Raw genomic sequence first — 16,196 nt, 5'->3', positions numbered from 1 at the left:
TGTCACAGCACACAGCAACCTCAAACTCTTGGGCTTAAGTGATTCTCTTGCCTCAGCCTCCCAAGTAGCTGGGACTACAGGAGCCCGCCACAACACTGGCTATTTTTTGTTGTTGTTGTTGTCATTGTTGTTTAGCAGGCCCGGGCCGGGTTTGAACCCATGAGCCTCGGTGTATGTGGCTGGGCCCTACCCACTGAGCAATGGGTGCTGCTCAGGTTTTCCTTTTTAGTACAGATGGGGTCTCACTGTTTCTCAGACTAGTCTTGAACTCTGAGCTGAAGCAATCCACCTGCCTCAGCCTCCCAGAGTGCTGGGATTACAGGTGTGAGCCACCTCACCCAGCCTGTGTTTCATAATTTTTAAGATTTTCTCTGCATAATTTTAAAGTTAGTAAATTAAATGCTTTGTTTCCTATAGAAGCTAGATTTTACAAAAAAAAAAATGTTTGCTTATAACCTTCATTTTGTTTTTGCATGTGAGCCTATTGTCCCAGAAAAGAATCCACCTTGGGTATATTTCATTCTTCCTTAGGCTGCGGAGGTAGAGGTGAAATGGATGAGGACAGAGCACAATTAAAGATGTGCCTTTGAACAGTAAAACTCTTTGCCTCGCCCTCTCCTTTTCTCTGAGAGCAGGGCTTGAACACGATTTCTTTGCCACAATTTTAGTCTTTGCCATGGAGCACATAACCTTCTCTGTCCAGTCAGGCTGAATGCATTTTCTGCATTAGGGCAAAAGGATGAGATTAAATTTTCAGCACCTAGACTTGTAACCTTCAGTAACTTGTAGATGGAGACTGGGGTAAGGTTGGCTCTTCCCTCCACCAAGACAAATTTTCATTTTGGGGATTGTTGAATTAAGATATTCAGCTTCAACAGGTGTTCTCCCCGCACTCCTAGGAGATAGTGAGGTAGAAGTAGACAGAAGTATTTCTTCCATCCTGCTTCAGTAGGGGTCTGAGAAGAGCAAGAGAGAAAACAAAATGTTTCCAGATGAGTTCGAGGCCCCTCCACACTTACTCCAAGGAGTAAGCCTACTTGGCCCCTAGAGACTCCAATCAAAGGCTCTTGGTCATGGGTTGGAGGAGCAGGCGATGACCTCTGGGCAGAGGATCAGAGCAGGGCAGCAGAGAAGTCCCAGGTCCAGTTGGTGGAATCAATACCTCAGACAGAAAGCAGCCCGAAGTCGGCCCATTGGCTGAGAGTTCAGCACTATGGCCAGAGGCCTCCTTTCCTGTCCCTTCCCTAGTCCCACCCAGCCTCCATGTTCCAGGGAGGGACCTCACCTCTGCCCTTGGTCAACTAGTCCCCAGCATTTAGGTGTCATGATAAATGGAGGGTTGGTTTCCTTCTAAGGCCCTTCAGAATTTCTTTACTGAGCTCTCTATTCTACAGCTTCTGGGTAGAGCAGGGTTTGCCTTAGAGCAACTCTGAGTAAGATCCAGCCGATTTGCATATATCTGCATTCACCGGGGCTTCTCTGTGCTGGTTTTATTATAAATGAATTGTTCACAGGATGAAACAGAAGGATTATTTCACTCCTTTTTTTCTTCTTCCCCCATTCCTAGGTGCTCAGTCTGGTGATTTCCCCCAGATGCCTGCCAACGTATGTGTGGTGGGAGAGGGTGGGGACTAGATTCTTAACAGCTAAGGGTTTGTCGGGGCATCCTATGTAGCTTTCCCCAGGTAATTTCCTTCATCTGTTTGGTTTCTGAAAGATCCTTGCAAGGTTCAGAGGAAGTCTGCGTTTTGTTTTAGCACCTAGAGTCAGAATCTTTGGATTGAAGTCCCTGGAGCTTGAGTAAGAGGCTAGACTGGTGCCTTAGAGACTGCTGAGGGGATGGGCCCTGGTTTTGAAGAGGGGAGTGAGGAGTGCTGGAGTGAGGACTCATGTTGAAATGAAAGGAGTCCTGGGTCTCTAAGCAGCTTCTAAAAATACCATCTTCCAGTGCTGGGGGAGGGGAAGGAGAAAAATCAAGCGTGAGGTGAATGAAGATGGGAAGGAGGTGGGAGTGTAAGAACACTTCTTCAGGTAGATCTGATTTTAGAGGTCCCACCGGATCCAAGGACCACACATATGCCTCACCTCCTTCTTACCTCCTTAACAGGCTTCAGTCTCTCAAGTGGCCAAGCCCCATCCTCTCCTGGTGACCTTTCCTTCTGCATGTAGAGGAGACCATTCCTGCCACGTATTCTGATTGCTGCTGCTCACCATGTAAGTCTGTGAACAGGCAATTGTGCACATACACATACATAACCCCCACACATACAGAGAGCAATGGCACATGAAAGCAGCTTGTAATGGCCATTGGCCTATGATGCCAGGAAGAGGTGTGGACTGTTTCAAAGATGAGATGATTCACCCAGGCAGCCTCAGCACCGAGTGGGGCACCCAGTGTTGGTTGGAAAGATGAGGATGAGATACTTCACCCAGGCAGCCTCAGCACCAAGCATGGCATCCAGTGTTCATTGGAGGATGAGGATGAGATAATTCACCCAGGCAGGGTCAGCACTGACTGTGGCACCCAGTGTTAGTTCGAGGGATGAGCATGAGATGATTCGCCTAGGCAGCCTCAGCACCCAGTGTGGCGCCCAGTGTTGGTTGTAGGGATGAGGATGAGATGATTCACCCAGGCAGCTTCACACGGAGCGTGGTGCCCAGTGTTGGTTGGGGGGATGAGGATGAGATGATTCTCCCAGGCAGCCTCAGCACCAAGTGTGGTGCCTGGTGTTGGTTGGAGGATGAGGATGAGATGATTCACCCAGGCAGCTTCACACGGAGCATGGCGCCCAGTGTTGGTTGGGGGGATGAGGATGAGATGATTCTCCCAGGCAGCCTCAGCACCGAGTGTGGCGCCTGGTGTTGGTTGGAGGATGAGGATGAGATGATTCACCAAGGCAGGGTCAGCACCGAAAGTTGCGCCCAGTGTTGGTAGGAAGGACGAGGATGAGATGATTCACCCAGGCAGCCTCAGCACCGAGTGTGGCACTGGGTGTTGGTTGGAGGGATTTGGATGAGATGATTAACACAGGCAGCCTCAGCACCCAGTATGGCGGTCAGTGATGGTTGGAGGATGAGGATGATATGATTCACCCAGGCAGCCTCAGCACTGAGTGTGGCACCTGGTGTTGGTTGGAGGGATGAGAATGAGATGATTCATCCAGGCAGCCTCAGCACCGAGTGGGGCGCCCAGTGTTGGTTGGAGGGATTTCGATGAGATGATTTACACAGGCAGCCTCAGCACCCAGTGTGGCGGCCAGGGATGGTTGGATGATGAGGATGAGATGTTTCACCCTGGCAGCCTCAGCACCGAGTGTGGCACCCTCTTGGTTGGAAGGATGAGGAATATATATATTCAAAATTCACAGACACTCAGACCACCTAGGCCAAATAGACACAGGACTCACACTCATTCTCAAGTCTTCTCTGGCTATTATAGCCTCTGAAAGGACGGAGAGTAGGTCCTCCAAGGAAAGAGCTTTGAAAAGCCACAAAGTGGGTGGAGCTTTCTCCTCTCGCGTTCAGCCCAGACGGTGGCGCTCAGTAGCCACCTCCCTGGTCCTGGAGGGCCCCAGCCTTTCCCACCGCCACAGTGTTAAACCCTCAGCTTGCACAGAAATGACCTTCACCAGGTAGAGGTCGTGTCCCGCGTTTTCTCGCGGCTTTCTTCAGCGCCTGCGGAGCTCTGAGAGGCTCGCACCGCCTCTCTCACAGAGATGCCTCGGATACCCAACCGCTGCACTCCCCACCAGTCCTCTGGGGTGGGCAGAGTGGGATGATCAAAAAGAACCCTAGGCTGACAGACTGAGGACAGGGGTGGCTGTGGGGTGTGCTGCTTGTATCTTGACAGCAGGAGCAAGAACCCGAGGAACCGATGGTTAGGGCAAAATCTGACCACCGCCCCCATCCTGGCGTCCACATGGTTTCCCAGCCTCGGAAGCATGCTGCTAGGGTGGAAACCCTTCTCCCACTATGCTGCCCTTCTGGAACAGCTCCTGGGGTCAGGCTCAGCCGCTCCTTCCTGCCGTGTGTGTGTGTGTGTGTGTGTGTGTGTGTGTGTGTGTGTGTGTGTGTGTGTGTGTGTCTTATGAGGGCGGGAAGAGAACCGAGAGGGATCTGAGCCACCAGACAGACACATAAGGAGCCACAAACACAGGAAGAGACCAAGGGCTGGGAGAATGGAGATCTCCCCAGGTTTCAAACCTCCTGCAAGTTCTGGGAACAAGGGTTCAGAGGCTACCTGCCTGAGGTCTCCCCTCCTTAAGACAAGCCTACATTGCTTACTTCTCAGGAATGAGGAGCAAAGGTTTAGCGCTCTAGGCCAAAGACGCCAGCTCACCTCCTCCCCAGAAGCACTGCCAGCTCTCAGCGCTGCCCCTCCTCCCAAGGTTTGGAGATCGGTGGGACCCCTTCCTTTCTACCCTCCAGTTGGGTGTTCCGCCCCTGGCCTATGAAACTCCACCTCCCCACCCTCTACTGGCAGGGATTGGTGGCCCTCCCGTGGCGATGCCTAGTGATTGGCCCCCATGGATGATGATGACCGCAGAGACCCCGCCCCCAGCTGGCGCTGGGGTCTGGGGGCACTGCTCAGCGGCGCTGGGCTGGCGCGGCTTGAGCCGCCGCCGCACTGACAGCTCCGTCTGCGGACCATGGAGACCCGCGCCGGTCCACACCCGCTGCGCCTGTTGGTCTGCCTGATGCCGCTCTGTCTCGCGCTGCTTTTGGGACCCGGGCGGCCCGGCACCGCCGAAGAAGGTGAGAAGATTGGTGTCTGTGCTCTGGGCCTGAGATGCCAAAACACAGGAGGCTGGAGACTGGGGTGCTGGGGGAAGGAGTCGTTGGAGAAACTAGAGTCTGTACTGGGGTTTGAAGGAGGCAGACAGCGACCACAAGGAACTGGAGAGACAGAGAAAAAGGTGGCTAAGTAATAGGGAAAAGAGGGGCGTTGAGGAGTTTGGGGGCTGGAGAAGAAAGAAAATAGGAACCGCTAGAGCCGAGGCCCGTGAGACGGACAAGCTGAGTGATGGGAGGTGGGAGCGGTGGGGGCGGGGAGATGAGGTGAGACCGGAGCACGTGGGAACGGATTAGAGCCCGAAAAGCGGGGGCTGGGGACCAGCGTGTGGACAGCAGCTGGACAGCTGGTGGAGGAGGCTGGGTCCGGGCGCTGCCCGAGGTGCTGACCGCGGAACTGTCCGCAGTACTGAATTCTCAGCCTAGTCTACCCGGCGCGCTCCGCGTTACAGACGTTGAGTCTGTTCGTGATACTAGAGCTGGAGTCTGATCTCTGATTCTGCATCTGGGAGAGCCGTACGCTCAGCTGAATCCAGAGGCGTCATATCCAGGTGCAGAATCCTGAAGAGCTGAAATCCGAGGCATTGGCCGGGGTTGGTTGCGGCGCTGGTTCACAGATGTCTTCCTAGATGCAATTCCGATGTGTGTCAGCTGTGCAGAAATCCGCACGCTGTGGGAGGTCCTGCCTGCTGTTGCTGAGCCTCTGAGGCACCCCTCATAGAGGCCCTCACCTTGACAGTCCACCCCCTTGCTTAGGCTTCGGATGAGTAATTCTAAGATCTGGGGATGGCCTGGCCTCCTGCATCTGGGAGATGTGCTCCTGTCCAAACCGGTGTCTGTGATTCACACTGAGAGTATACAGACTGCTGATTTGATGCCTCCTGGGGGAATAAAGTGACTTCAAGCTTTCCTGGTGTGGGAAAGGTCATGGATATCTATATAAAAGGAACCCTGACATCCTTTCAAAGGCAGTGGAGGTGACTCCTGGAAAAGAGGCTGGCTGAGGAGATGAGAGATTCTGTTTCTCCTGTTGCTTGTGGTATATATCCACTTTGCTTTTCCAGAAGCCTTGGGAGTCAAACCAAAAAGGTTCAAGTCCCCTCCATGCCTTGTAACCTCCAGACCTCAGAAAAGCCCCTGAACAGATTTGGAGGTTTTTTTTTGTTGTTGTTGTTGTTGTTGTTTTTACATAGTCTCACTATGTCATCCTGGTTAGAATGCCGTGGCGTTACAGTTTGCAGCAACCTCAAAATCTTGGGCTTAAGTGATTCTCTTGCCTCAGCCTCTCAAGTAGCTGGGACTACAGGCACCTGCCACAAGGCCCAGCTATTTTTGGTTGCAGTTGTCATTGTTGTTTGGTGGACCAGGGGTGGGTTCGAACCCTCAGCTCTGGTGTATGTGGCTGGTGCCCTAACCTCTGAGCTACAGGCACCGAGCCCTCCTTCCCTAATTGTTGTGGCTCCCTCTCTCTCGGGACTGTGGAGCTACCCATACCCACTCCCGAGGATTTATGGTATGGGGAAAACTTCTTTGTATCACTTGCCACATTCTCCATTCCCTCGGTTTGCATATTTACAGTGAATTCACCAAAGGATCCCACCCTCCTACTAAACTGTCTTTCTGAAATCTCTGTTCTGCCCTCTCCTTAGTCATCCTCCTGGATTCCAAAGCCTCCCAGGCTGAGCTGGGCTGGACTGCACTACCAAGTAATGGGGTAAGTGTAAATCTGTCCCTCCCTGTCTCAGGGATCCTCTGCTGCTCTAGGACTCAGTCCCTTTAGCTCCCCATGGTTATATCAGCTCAAAGTGCTCCTCAGAGTGTGTGGTCTCCAGAAGCCCTGGCTTCAAGCCAGAGTGGTCTATTAGAAAATGTTTAGTCTTCAATCACACAGAAAAAAAAATGTGAATAAGTGAGGAGAGAACTGGCTGTGTCTAGGATCAGAAAGAGACTCAGGAGCTTAGGTGGGGGTGAGGTGATCCAGGGTGTAACAGCAGTTTGGTGGAGTGCAAAGGGCATTAGGTGGAGAGTCGGGACGCTCCAGGCACCATTCCTACCTCTCCCGGTACATCCCCAGTCGAATCACTCTCTCTCTGGGGCCTCAGTTTCCCCAACTATAAAAACGAGGATTAGATTCATTTCTAGAGTTTCTCCTACCACTGCACCTTACGATTTCAGGGTGTGTACGGTGGTGGGAGAGGAGGCAGGAGAAGGCAAAATGATAGGAAAGGAGTTTTCAGCAGGAGTCACCGCTGGGCTCCACCCCAGGAAGTACCTCGGCTCTAAGCTGTTCACCTCGCTACTCTCGTCCTCAGTGGGAGGAGATCAGCGGTGTGGATGAACATGACCGTCCCATCCGCACATATCAAGTGTGCAATGTGCTGGAACCCAACCAGGACAACTGGCTGCAGACCGGCTGGATCCGCCGCGGCCACGGGCAGCGCATCTTCGTGGAACTACAGTTCACGCTGCGTGACTGCAGCAGCATCCCCGGCGCCGCGGGCACCTGCAAGGAGACCTTCAACGTCTACTACCTGGAAACCGAGGCCGACCTGGGCCGCGGGCGGCCTCGCAAAATTGACACCATCGCAGCAGACGAGAGCTTCACGCAGGGCGACCTGGGCGAGCGCAAGATGAAGCTGAACACAGAGGTGCGGGAGATCGGCCCGCTCAGCCGGCGGGGTTTCCACCTGGCCTTTCAGGACGTGGGAGCGTGCGTGGCGCTGGTCTCTGTGCGAGTCTACTACAAGCAGTGCCGCGCCACGGTGCGGGGCCTGGCCGCGTTCCCGGCCACAGCAGCCGAGAGCGCTTTCTCCACCTTGGTGGAAGTGGCTGGGACGTGCGTGGCGCACTCAGAAGGGGAACCTGGCAGCCCCCCACGCATGCACTGCGGCGCCGATGGCGAGTGGCTGGTGCCAGTGGGTCGCTGCAGCTGTAGCGCCGGATTCCAGGAGCGCGGGGACACTTGTGAAGGTACCCAGAGGACTGGGGTGTGTGTGTTGGGGGGTAGTGTGCAGGTGGCAATGGGGAGAATATGCCCAAGAGGCAAGAGGGGGAGTGGAGACATGTGGGCTTGGGGGGCAGAGTCCTGACCTTTCCTGGAGCATCCAGTGTGTGAAGTTACTATGAAGGGAATTTGACTAGATATAAGGAAATGTTAGGAACCTGCATTTCAGGCCAGGCACATCATGTCTGTAATCCTAGCACTCTGAGATCCCCTGAGTTCAGGAGAGAGACTAGCCTGAGCAAGAGTGGGAACCTGTCTCTACTAAAAATAGAAAAACTAGGTGTGGCAAGAGGATCACTAGAACCCAGAAGTTTGAGGTTGCTGTGAGCTATAATGCTGTGGTACTCTACTCAGGATGACTCTGTGAGACTCTGACTCAAAAAGAGTGACACTCCCGTCTCTACTAAAAGGAGAAAAATTAGCTGGGTGTTGTGGTGGGCACCAGTAGTCCTAGCTACTCTGGAGGCTGAGGCAAGAGGATCCCCTGAGACCACGAGTTTGAAGTTGCTGTGAAGTATGATGCCCTGGTACTCTACACAGGACCACAGAGTGAGACTGTCTCAAAAAAAAAAAAAAAAAAAAAAAGGAACCTGTATTTCAGGCACTATGATGGTCACCTCCCATAGGCCTTCTCATTTATTTTCATGGCAATAAAGTAAGTTATCATTATCCCTACTTCATAGATGAAGAAACAGAACCTCAAAGATTAATAACTCACTTGCAAAGTTAGGTAAGGGGGAGCCAGGTTTGTTCAACTCTCAAGTTCTTTCTACTACACCATGTTGCCTCCCCTATGCATAAGGAAGAACTCTCCAGCAGCCCAAGCTTCAAGCTAATGGGACTGGTTGCATTCCAGGGAGTAAGCTCCCAGTCATTGACCGTATCCAAGTCAGAGGCTAGCAGGGGCATTCTTGAGTTAGGGAGAGAAATTGGGAGCTTGCACTAGATGACTACCAAGAAAGATCCTACCCAACACTCTGAACTAGAAGCACGGTACCCCCTGGGAGAGACTGTCTGTGCTGGAGGTTTTTCTGGGTTCTTAGGTCTGTGTGGGCATTAGGAATGAACCTCTCTCCCCTTTCTATGGCTTTGGAGGCTGAAGGTAAGGATAGAGTTATGACTGAATGCATTTAACACAGATCAAGTGATGCTTTTCCCAAACCAAGTCCTTTTCTGAGTGCCAGGGCAACAGAAATGAGTCAGACATAGTCCCAGCTCTTGAGAAGCTCACAATCTAGAGGGAGAGGTGCAAAAATTAAAAAATCATGTGGTTGATATATGCTGTAACAGAGGGATACACGGAGTGGTGGGAAGACAGAGGTGGAAGTGACTAAACTTGCTTCACGCCTTTGTTCAGTCATCCATTCAATCTGAATTGAGGACATGCCAGCTGCATTTAAAGAGGACTTATATGTATATAGATGAATGCTACCATCTCTTCCCCGGGGGAAATTGTCAGTTAGTAAACGACTGGGAGGCATGAACCTTCCTGAGCTCTCCAGATATATCTAGGATCCACCTCTGTGCTCTACTCACTGAAAACTCCATTTCTGTACTTACCCCATGGTATGCTATGATCTACTTATGTGTGTTTCTACCATCAGACTAGGAACTTCTCTTTTTTTAGACATGGGTCTTGCTATGTTGCCCAGACTGCAGTGCAGTGGCTATTTATAGGCACAATCGTAGTGCACTACAGCTTCAAATTCCTGGGCTCAAGCAATTTTCCTGCCTCAGCCTCCCAAGAAGCTGTGACTACAGGTTTGCATTGCTGTGCCCTTGATTAGGAACTTCTTGAGCTGAGGCACTGAGTCTTATATGTCCCAGAAGCCCCAGTGTCCATAAAATGATATGGTATAGGGTAGGTGTTCAGTGGAAAAGCATTGAATAAATTAGTGACTACAAAAGGGTGTGATGCATATTAACAGAAAGCTAAGGAAGCATGTAAGGGAGAACACAATTTTTTTTTTTTAGAGACAGAGTCTTACTTTATCACCCTCAGTAGAGTGCTATGGCATCACACAGCTCACAGCAACCTCCAGCTTCTGGGCTTAGGCGATTCTCTTGCCTCAGCCTCCCAAGTAGCTGGGACTACAGCCGCCCGCCACAACGCCAGGCTATTTTATGTTGCAGTTTGGCCGGGGCTGGGTTTGAACCCACCACCCTTGGTATATGGGGCCGGCGCCCTACTCAGTGAGCCACAGGCACCGCCTGAGAGAACACAATTCTAAGGATGGAGAGGGCTTCCCAGAGAAGCAGCCTAGAGCACTCTGAGCTTAGGGATAGTGTGTGCAGAAGCCTGGAGGCAGGAAGGAACATAGCATGGTTAGGGTTAGGTAAGTTTGGTCAGCATGGTTAGAGCAGAGGGCATGTGGGAGTGTGGGGAGTGAGGGGGCTGGAGTGGGGCAGGGGCAAACCATGAAAAGTCTTCAACATTGAGATAAAGAGCTTAGACTTTACGCCTTAGCTCAATGGGAAGGATTTGGTGCAGGGATCTGATGTGTTCAGGTTTGTATTTTCAAAAGATGATTCGAGCTGCAATTGCAAGGAAAGGATTGGGGAGGGAAGGATTAGAGGCCAGAAGATAAGGACGATGCTGCAATAGTTCAAGAGAAAGAGTACAAGGTCGGGACTAAGGCAGTAGCAGAGATCACTGAGAGATAAGGGTGTAAGGGATCATGAGATAGCATCCACAGCACTCGATGGCCATGTGACACAAAAGGAGAAAGGAGTCCCCTTTGACTCATATGCTATTGGGACGTGAATGGACAGAGAGATCATTTACTGGAGTACACGTGGAGGGATGTGAAGGGACACATCACATCAAATTTATGGTGTCTATGATACATTCAAGTGGAGGTAGCTAGAAAGTGGGTCTGGAGCTCAGAAACACAGAGTTACTACTTGAAGCTGTGGTGTGGTTAGGACAGACCAGGGAGAATGTGTAGGGCAAGAAGCAAGAGGGCCAACAATGTTGACTCACAGGACAGTGATATTTAAGAAGTAGAAAAAACAGAGCCCATAAAAAGAATGGGAGTGGTCAGAGGTTGGAGGAGGACAAGGATGCATGTGATATCCTGACAGCTAAGAGAGATGCAGGTGTCCAGGAAGGAGGGGCTTACGGTGTTGGTAAGCAGTCAGGCAAGTCAAGGATTGGGAAATGTCCACTTGGCCGCCGTGGTGAGAGAAGTTTCATCTGAGTGATGGAGATGCAGGAGGTTGAGGGATACAGGAAGTTGAGAAGGGAATCTAGAAGCCTATATTTGAATGAGGAGAAGAAGAGGTATCTTGAGGAGGACACTGGGTTGAGAGAAGATTTTTATTATTAATGGGAGAGACTTGTTTGTATGGTGAAGGGTTGAATAGCCAGTGGGGTACCGAGTGAGAGATAGTGGGAGCTGTCTGCTTTGGAGGGGAGAAGTATTTTATTACTGTGGGTTAGAACTGCTGATGTATGTCGCTAATAAAAAAACAGGTCCCGGCTACTTGGGAGGCTGAAGCTAGAGGCTTGCTTGAGCTCACTGGAGTCTGCAGTGAGCTATGACCACACCACTCAATATATACTGATAACAAAAGATGAATACAAGTCACGCTGAATACCTCTTGTAATTGCAAAAGTCAAACATGAGTCAAGTGTTACAATTTTAATATAGTTTTATCCTTTCTTAAAAACATATATATATTTTTTTGGTCACCTTCCATATTTGGATCAGAGGCTGAAAGAGGAGGTTTCTCTGGGAAGTCAAGGAAGAGGAAGAGAGAGAGAGGCTGACTTGGGAACCTAGTTCTATTTCTGAATTGTGCTAAGCCTCCACCCTCAGCGTCAGACCAGACAAAGGACACTTGTAAAGGCCTCAGTTCTGCCTTGGGGATTGGAGAGCTGGAGAGGAGGCCAGGAAAGCTTCCAAAGGGAGGTGTTATTTGAACTGTGGTTTGGAAATGCATAGATGTTTGCCACGAGAAAGGGGAGGGAAGACTTAGGACAAGACCTAGAGGTATGAAGGGAAGAATCCCGGTAGAGTGACTGGCAGTGGGGCATTATTGCAGGGTTTTAGGAAGGAGAGTGAAATTGTCAGGTTTCTATTTAGGAAGTTAAGGTCTTCCAGGTACCTTCTGCTGCTAAGTATAAATCCCTCTTTAAAGGTAGACCAAGGGCACAGTGGCCATGCCTGTAATCCCAGCCCTTTGGGAGACTGAGGAAGGAGGATTGCTTGAGGTTAGAAGTTCAAGACCCCATCTCTAAAAAAAATTTTTTTTGTTTATTTTTTGAGACAGAGTCTCACTATTTCACCCTTGGTAGAGTGCTATGGCATCACAGCTCACAGCAACCTCAAACTCTTGGGCTTAAGTGATTCTCTTGCCTCAGTCTCCCAAGCAGCTGTGACTACAGGCACCCGCCACAATGCTCGGCTATTTTTTTGTTGTAGTTGTCATTGTTGTTTCCAGGCCCGGGCTGGTCTTGAACCTGCCAGATCCAGTGTATGTGGCTGGCACCCTAACTGCTGAGCTACAGGCACTGAACCTAAAAAAAATTATTTATTTATTTATTTATTTGAAGTCTCACTCTGTTGCCCTGGGTAGAGTGCTGTGGCATCAGCTCACAGCAACCTCAAACTCTTGGGTTTAGCTCATAGCTCACAGCAACCTCAAACTCTTGGGTTTAGGCCAGGCATGGTGGCTCACGCCTGTTATCCTAGTACTCTGGGAGGTCAAAGCAGGTAGACTGCCTGAGCTCATAGGTTCAAGACCAGCTGGAGCAAGAGTGAGACCCAGTCTCTAAAAATATCTAGGTGTTGTGGTGGGCACCTGTAGTCCCAGCTACTTGGGAGGCTGAGGTAAGAGAATCGCTTGAGCCCAAGAGTGTCTCAAAAACAAAAACAAAAACTCTAATGATCCTCTTGCCTCAGCTTTCTGAGTAGCTGGGACTATAGGCATGTGCCAATATACTCGGCTAGTTTTTCTTTCTTTTTTTTTAATTTTCTCTATACATGTACATGTGTTTGGTTTCCACTTTTTGCTTTCACAAAATTAAAGAGGCTTACAATTTAATAACAATAACAATGCTTAAGATAAGGACTAGAAACAAGAACCTCATAAAAAACAAAGATAAATACAATCAGAAAAGAAATAAGATGATTGCTGCAATGAAATATTGAGCAATAATAATAATGGTGCAAAAAAAGTAACATTCACATTGTCAGATAAAAGTATGTCTATCATAGAATGCTTTGACTCTGAGGTTCAGTATGCAGTCATTAGTTAACTTTTTTTTTTTTTTAAGTTTTTCTATTTTTAGTAGAGACGGGGTCTCACTCTTACTCAGGCTAGTCTCAAACTCCTGAGCCCAGGCAATCAGCCACCTCAGCCTCTCAAAGTGCTAGGATTACGGGCATGAGCCACCTTGCCTGGCCTAAAAAAATTTTTTTTAATTAGCCAGATGTAATGGTGCACGTTTGAGGCTGCAGTGAGCTATGGTCATGCCATTGCACTCCAGCCTGGCCAACAGAATGAGACTCCATCGCTGAAAAAAACAAACAAAAAACAACAGACAAAAAGTGAAGATAGATGGAGGAGGATGAAGGAATAGAGCTAGAATGTTCTTTGCCCCTTTTTGTTTTTCTCTTTAGTGGCTTGGACTCTCATTCTCCTACTTTCAGCCACTAAAGAAATTAGTCAAAGAATTTGGGGGTTTTTTGGAGAAAAAAAAATCAGAGCATATAGTTATATCTTTAAATCTCTGTAAGATAGCCCTGGAGCTGAGGCTCCATAGGGCACAATAAGGCCCTGTGATTGGGGGGCGGTGGCACAGGGGCGTTATAGACAGAGGTTAATTTACTCATAAAAGCAGTTTCTAACTGCCAGCATTATTCAGAAAGATAGCCTATAAGGGGGTGAGTGCCCCTTTATGAAGTATAGGAGAAATGATTGGTTACTGCTGGGAAAATTCTGGAGGACCAGGCCAGTGGGAATTGAACTAGATGACCTCTGATATTTTAACTCTGACCTTGAGGAAGAGAGAGAGGGATTGGCAGTCAGGAATCCCTGAGTCTGCTCTTGCACACAAATCTCTTCTTACACTCTAGATAGCTACTGTTGTCTCTGATGGGCCTGCACATCTCCAGGACAGCAGCTACTCTCATATACGTGGGGGAGGGGACCTCCAGTATTCTCTTCCTATTGCTCTGACACTCTGCAAACAACGGCCTCTTTGGGCCCTCACTCCCTCTCATATTTCACAGCAGAGGTGGGCAGGCCATGGCTGTTACTCCCATTTGACTGATGGTATCTTTAGGCCAGAGAGGCACAGGAGTGTCCCAGCCAACACTGGCACCCAAGCCTCTAGTTGCCAGTCTGGGTCTCTGCACCAGACGATGAAGACAGTTGGCCTTATTCTTTGTTTTGAAGGCAGGGACTTCTGAAGGCTCCTGGGCTGCTGAGGTCCAAAGTTGTATTGCCCAGAACTCTGGGCAAGATGGACTCTCCCAAGCCTAAGCCTTCTCAATGATGGAAATTCCAGCCCCATTTCCTTTCTCCCAGACGGGCTGGAAGGTCTTCCCAAGGTTTAGCTTGCATCCTCTCTGTTGAATTGTGTCTTCTTGGAGCTGGAGAGCAGCCAGCCTTCCATCACCAGCTAAACTAGGAGGGCTGAGAGGAAGGGCCAGGAGCCACTGCCTCCCTTCTTGGCCCAGCTGGTGAGAATTTTTTTAAAGTGGGTGTTTAGCAGTTTCCACTTCAGGCCTGTGGGTGAGGAACAGCAATTACTAACATTATTGTATAAATGTGGCCAATTCTAGGCTATGTGGTTTACATGTTTCATCTCAGTTAATCCTGCAACAACTTTTTCAGGTAGGTATTCTACACAAGACTTGGAGAGGCTCACGACATGCCTAGGTCAACACAGCAAATAAATGGAGCAACTCCACTACCAACCCAGGTTGTTCAGATGGAAAAACTTGGGCCCTTAACAACCTGTGTTCTGGGTGAGGCAAGGGAAGTGAGAAGCAAAGTAACCGAGTAGGTATCAGGACTAAAACCAGGTCTGACTCATGTTCCAGGGACCTTTTTCTGTCTCTCTCCACTCCTGTCCACCTGGCTACTGGCTTTACCTTCACTTGGGGGTTTATGACACACTAACCCCGTATGATAATATGGGAAGGAGAATGAACTTTGACAACAATGTGTGTGTGTGTTTGTCCTTGGGTGACTGTGGAACAGCCCTCAGGGCCATCTCTTTTCTAGCTGTTCCTCACAGCAGGACTGTGAAGTTTGGCTCATTTTCTTCCCACAGCCATTAAGGCAGTATGATGTGGGCTCTGAAACTAGGTGACTTGGGCTGGAACCTCACTAGCTGTGGGACATTGGGCAACTTATTGGGGAACTTTACCTCTCTGAGCCTTATCATATATATATATATATATATTTGAGGGTGAGTCTTACTTTGTCATCCTTGGTCAAATGCCATGGCATCATAGCTCACAGCAACCTCAAACTCTTGGGCTCCAGCGATCCTCTTGCCTCAGCCTCCAGAGTAGCTGCGACTACAGATGCCTGCCACAACACCCAGCTACTATTTCCTATTTGTAGTAGAGACTGGGTCTCAGTCTTACTCAGGCTGGTCTCGAACTCTTGACCCCAAGCAATCCATCGGCCTCAGCCTTCCAGAGTGCTAGGACTATAGGCATGAGCCAGGGCACTTGGCCCTGAGCTTTATTTTTAAAACACAAAGTATATACCTCAAAGGCGGTTGTGATGAGTATATGAATAGAAGTATGATATTTCAGTGCTTCCTGAACACATTGAGGGTTTACAAGGATTAGGTAATGGGTTGTTCAGGAGCTGTCCCCTGGGAAGGCAGTGCCCACTGAGCGGTCGAGTCCTTGCAATTCCAGGCGATAAACCCACTCTAACCTGGGCAGGCAGGAAAGGGGACAGAGGCTGTGGGGGAGGCCTCTTCTTCTCACCAGCCCCTCCCCGCAGCCTGTCCCCCAGGGTTTTACAAGGTGTCCCCGCGGCGGCCCCTCTGCTCACCCTGCCCAGAGCACAGTCGGGCCCTGGAAAACGCCTCCACGTTCTGCGTGTGCCAAGACAACTATGCGCGCTCGCCCACCGACCCGCCCTCAGCTTCCTGCACCCGTGAGTCTCCCTCCTGGCTGCATTGTGGTGGGTGGGGTGTCAATAAAGGTGTGATCTGGGGGGTGATCCAGGCGTGACGAGGGCCGGGGCTCCACATTGGGGATCAGGGACGCGGGCGTGGGGAGGGAGGGGACTGTGGGGTGAGGATGGGGGCTGGGGCCTTGGATTAGAAGAATTGGGCAACTCTCTCTCTATCGAGAGGGCCGATAGAGGCTGAGGTTAGGATTCTCCGCGGGTCACCTAGTGGGCGCCCCTCCCCTGCCTCACG

At 50.2% G+C, this 16,196-nt stretch overlaps 1 protein-coding gene across 5 annotated transcripts in view; it reads left to right on the top strand.

Annotated features, from left to right (window-relative positions):
- Positions 1 to 4,563: 4,563 nt before the first annotated feature.
- Positions 4,564 to 16,196, top strand: part of EPHA10 (EPH receptor A10) — a 43,937-nt gene continuing 32,304 nt past the window's right edge. For 2 of the 5 annotated variants that reach the window (XR_008377002.1, XR_008377003.1), the window contains exons 1-4: positions 4,619 to 4,755; positions 6,441 to 6,505; positions 7,104 to 7,761; positions 15,773 to 15,928. Coding sequence is in view for 3 of the 5 variants with exons in the window: in XM_053577172.1 (XP_053433147.1) it covers positions 4,650 to 4,755; positions 6,441 to 6,505; positions 7,104 to 7,761; positions 15,773 to 15,928 (985 nt within the window). In the remaining 2 variants the exon portion in view is untranslated. Of the gene's footprint in view, positions 4,756 to 6,440; positions 6,506 to 7,103; positions 7,762 to 14,641; positions 15,929 to 16,196 lie in introns of those variants that run through there. The other 3 variants (XM_053577172.1, XM_053577173.1, XM_053577175.1) reach the window with 3 other exon arrangements.

This window comes from Nycticebus coucang, chromosome 22 (genome assembly GCF_027406575.1).
Source record: "Nycticebus coucang isolate mNycCou1 chromosome 22, mNycCou1.pri, whole genome shotgun sequence".
NCBI lineage: Eukaryota > Metazoa > Chordata > Mammalia > Primates > Lorisidae > Nycticebus > Nycticebus coucang.
Note: the sequence above shows the minus strand (reverse complement) of the source record. Positions and strands in the feature narration are given on the sequence as shown.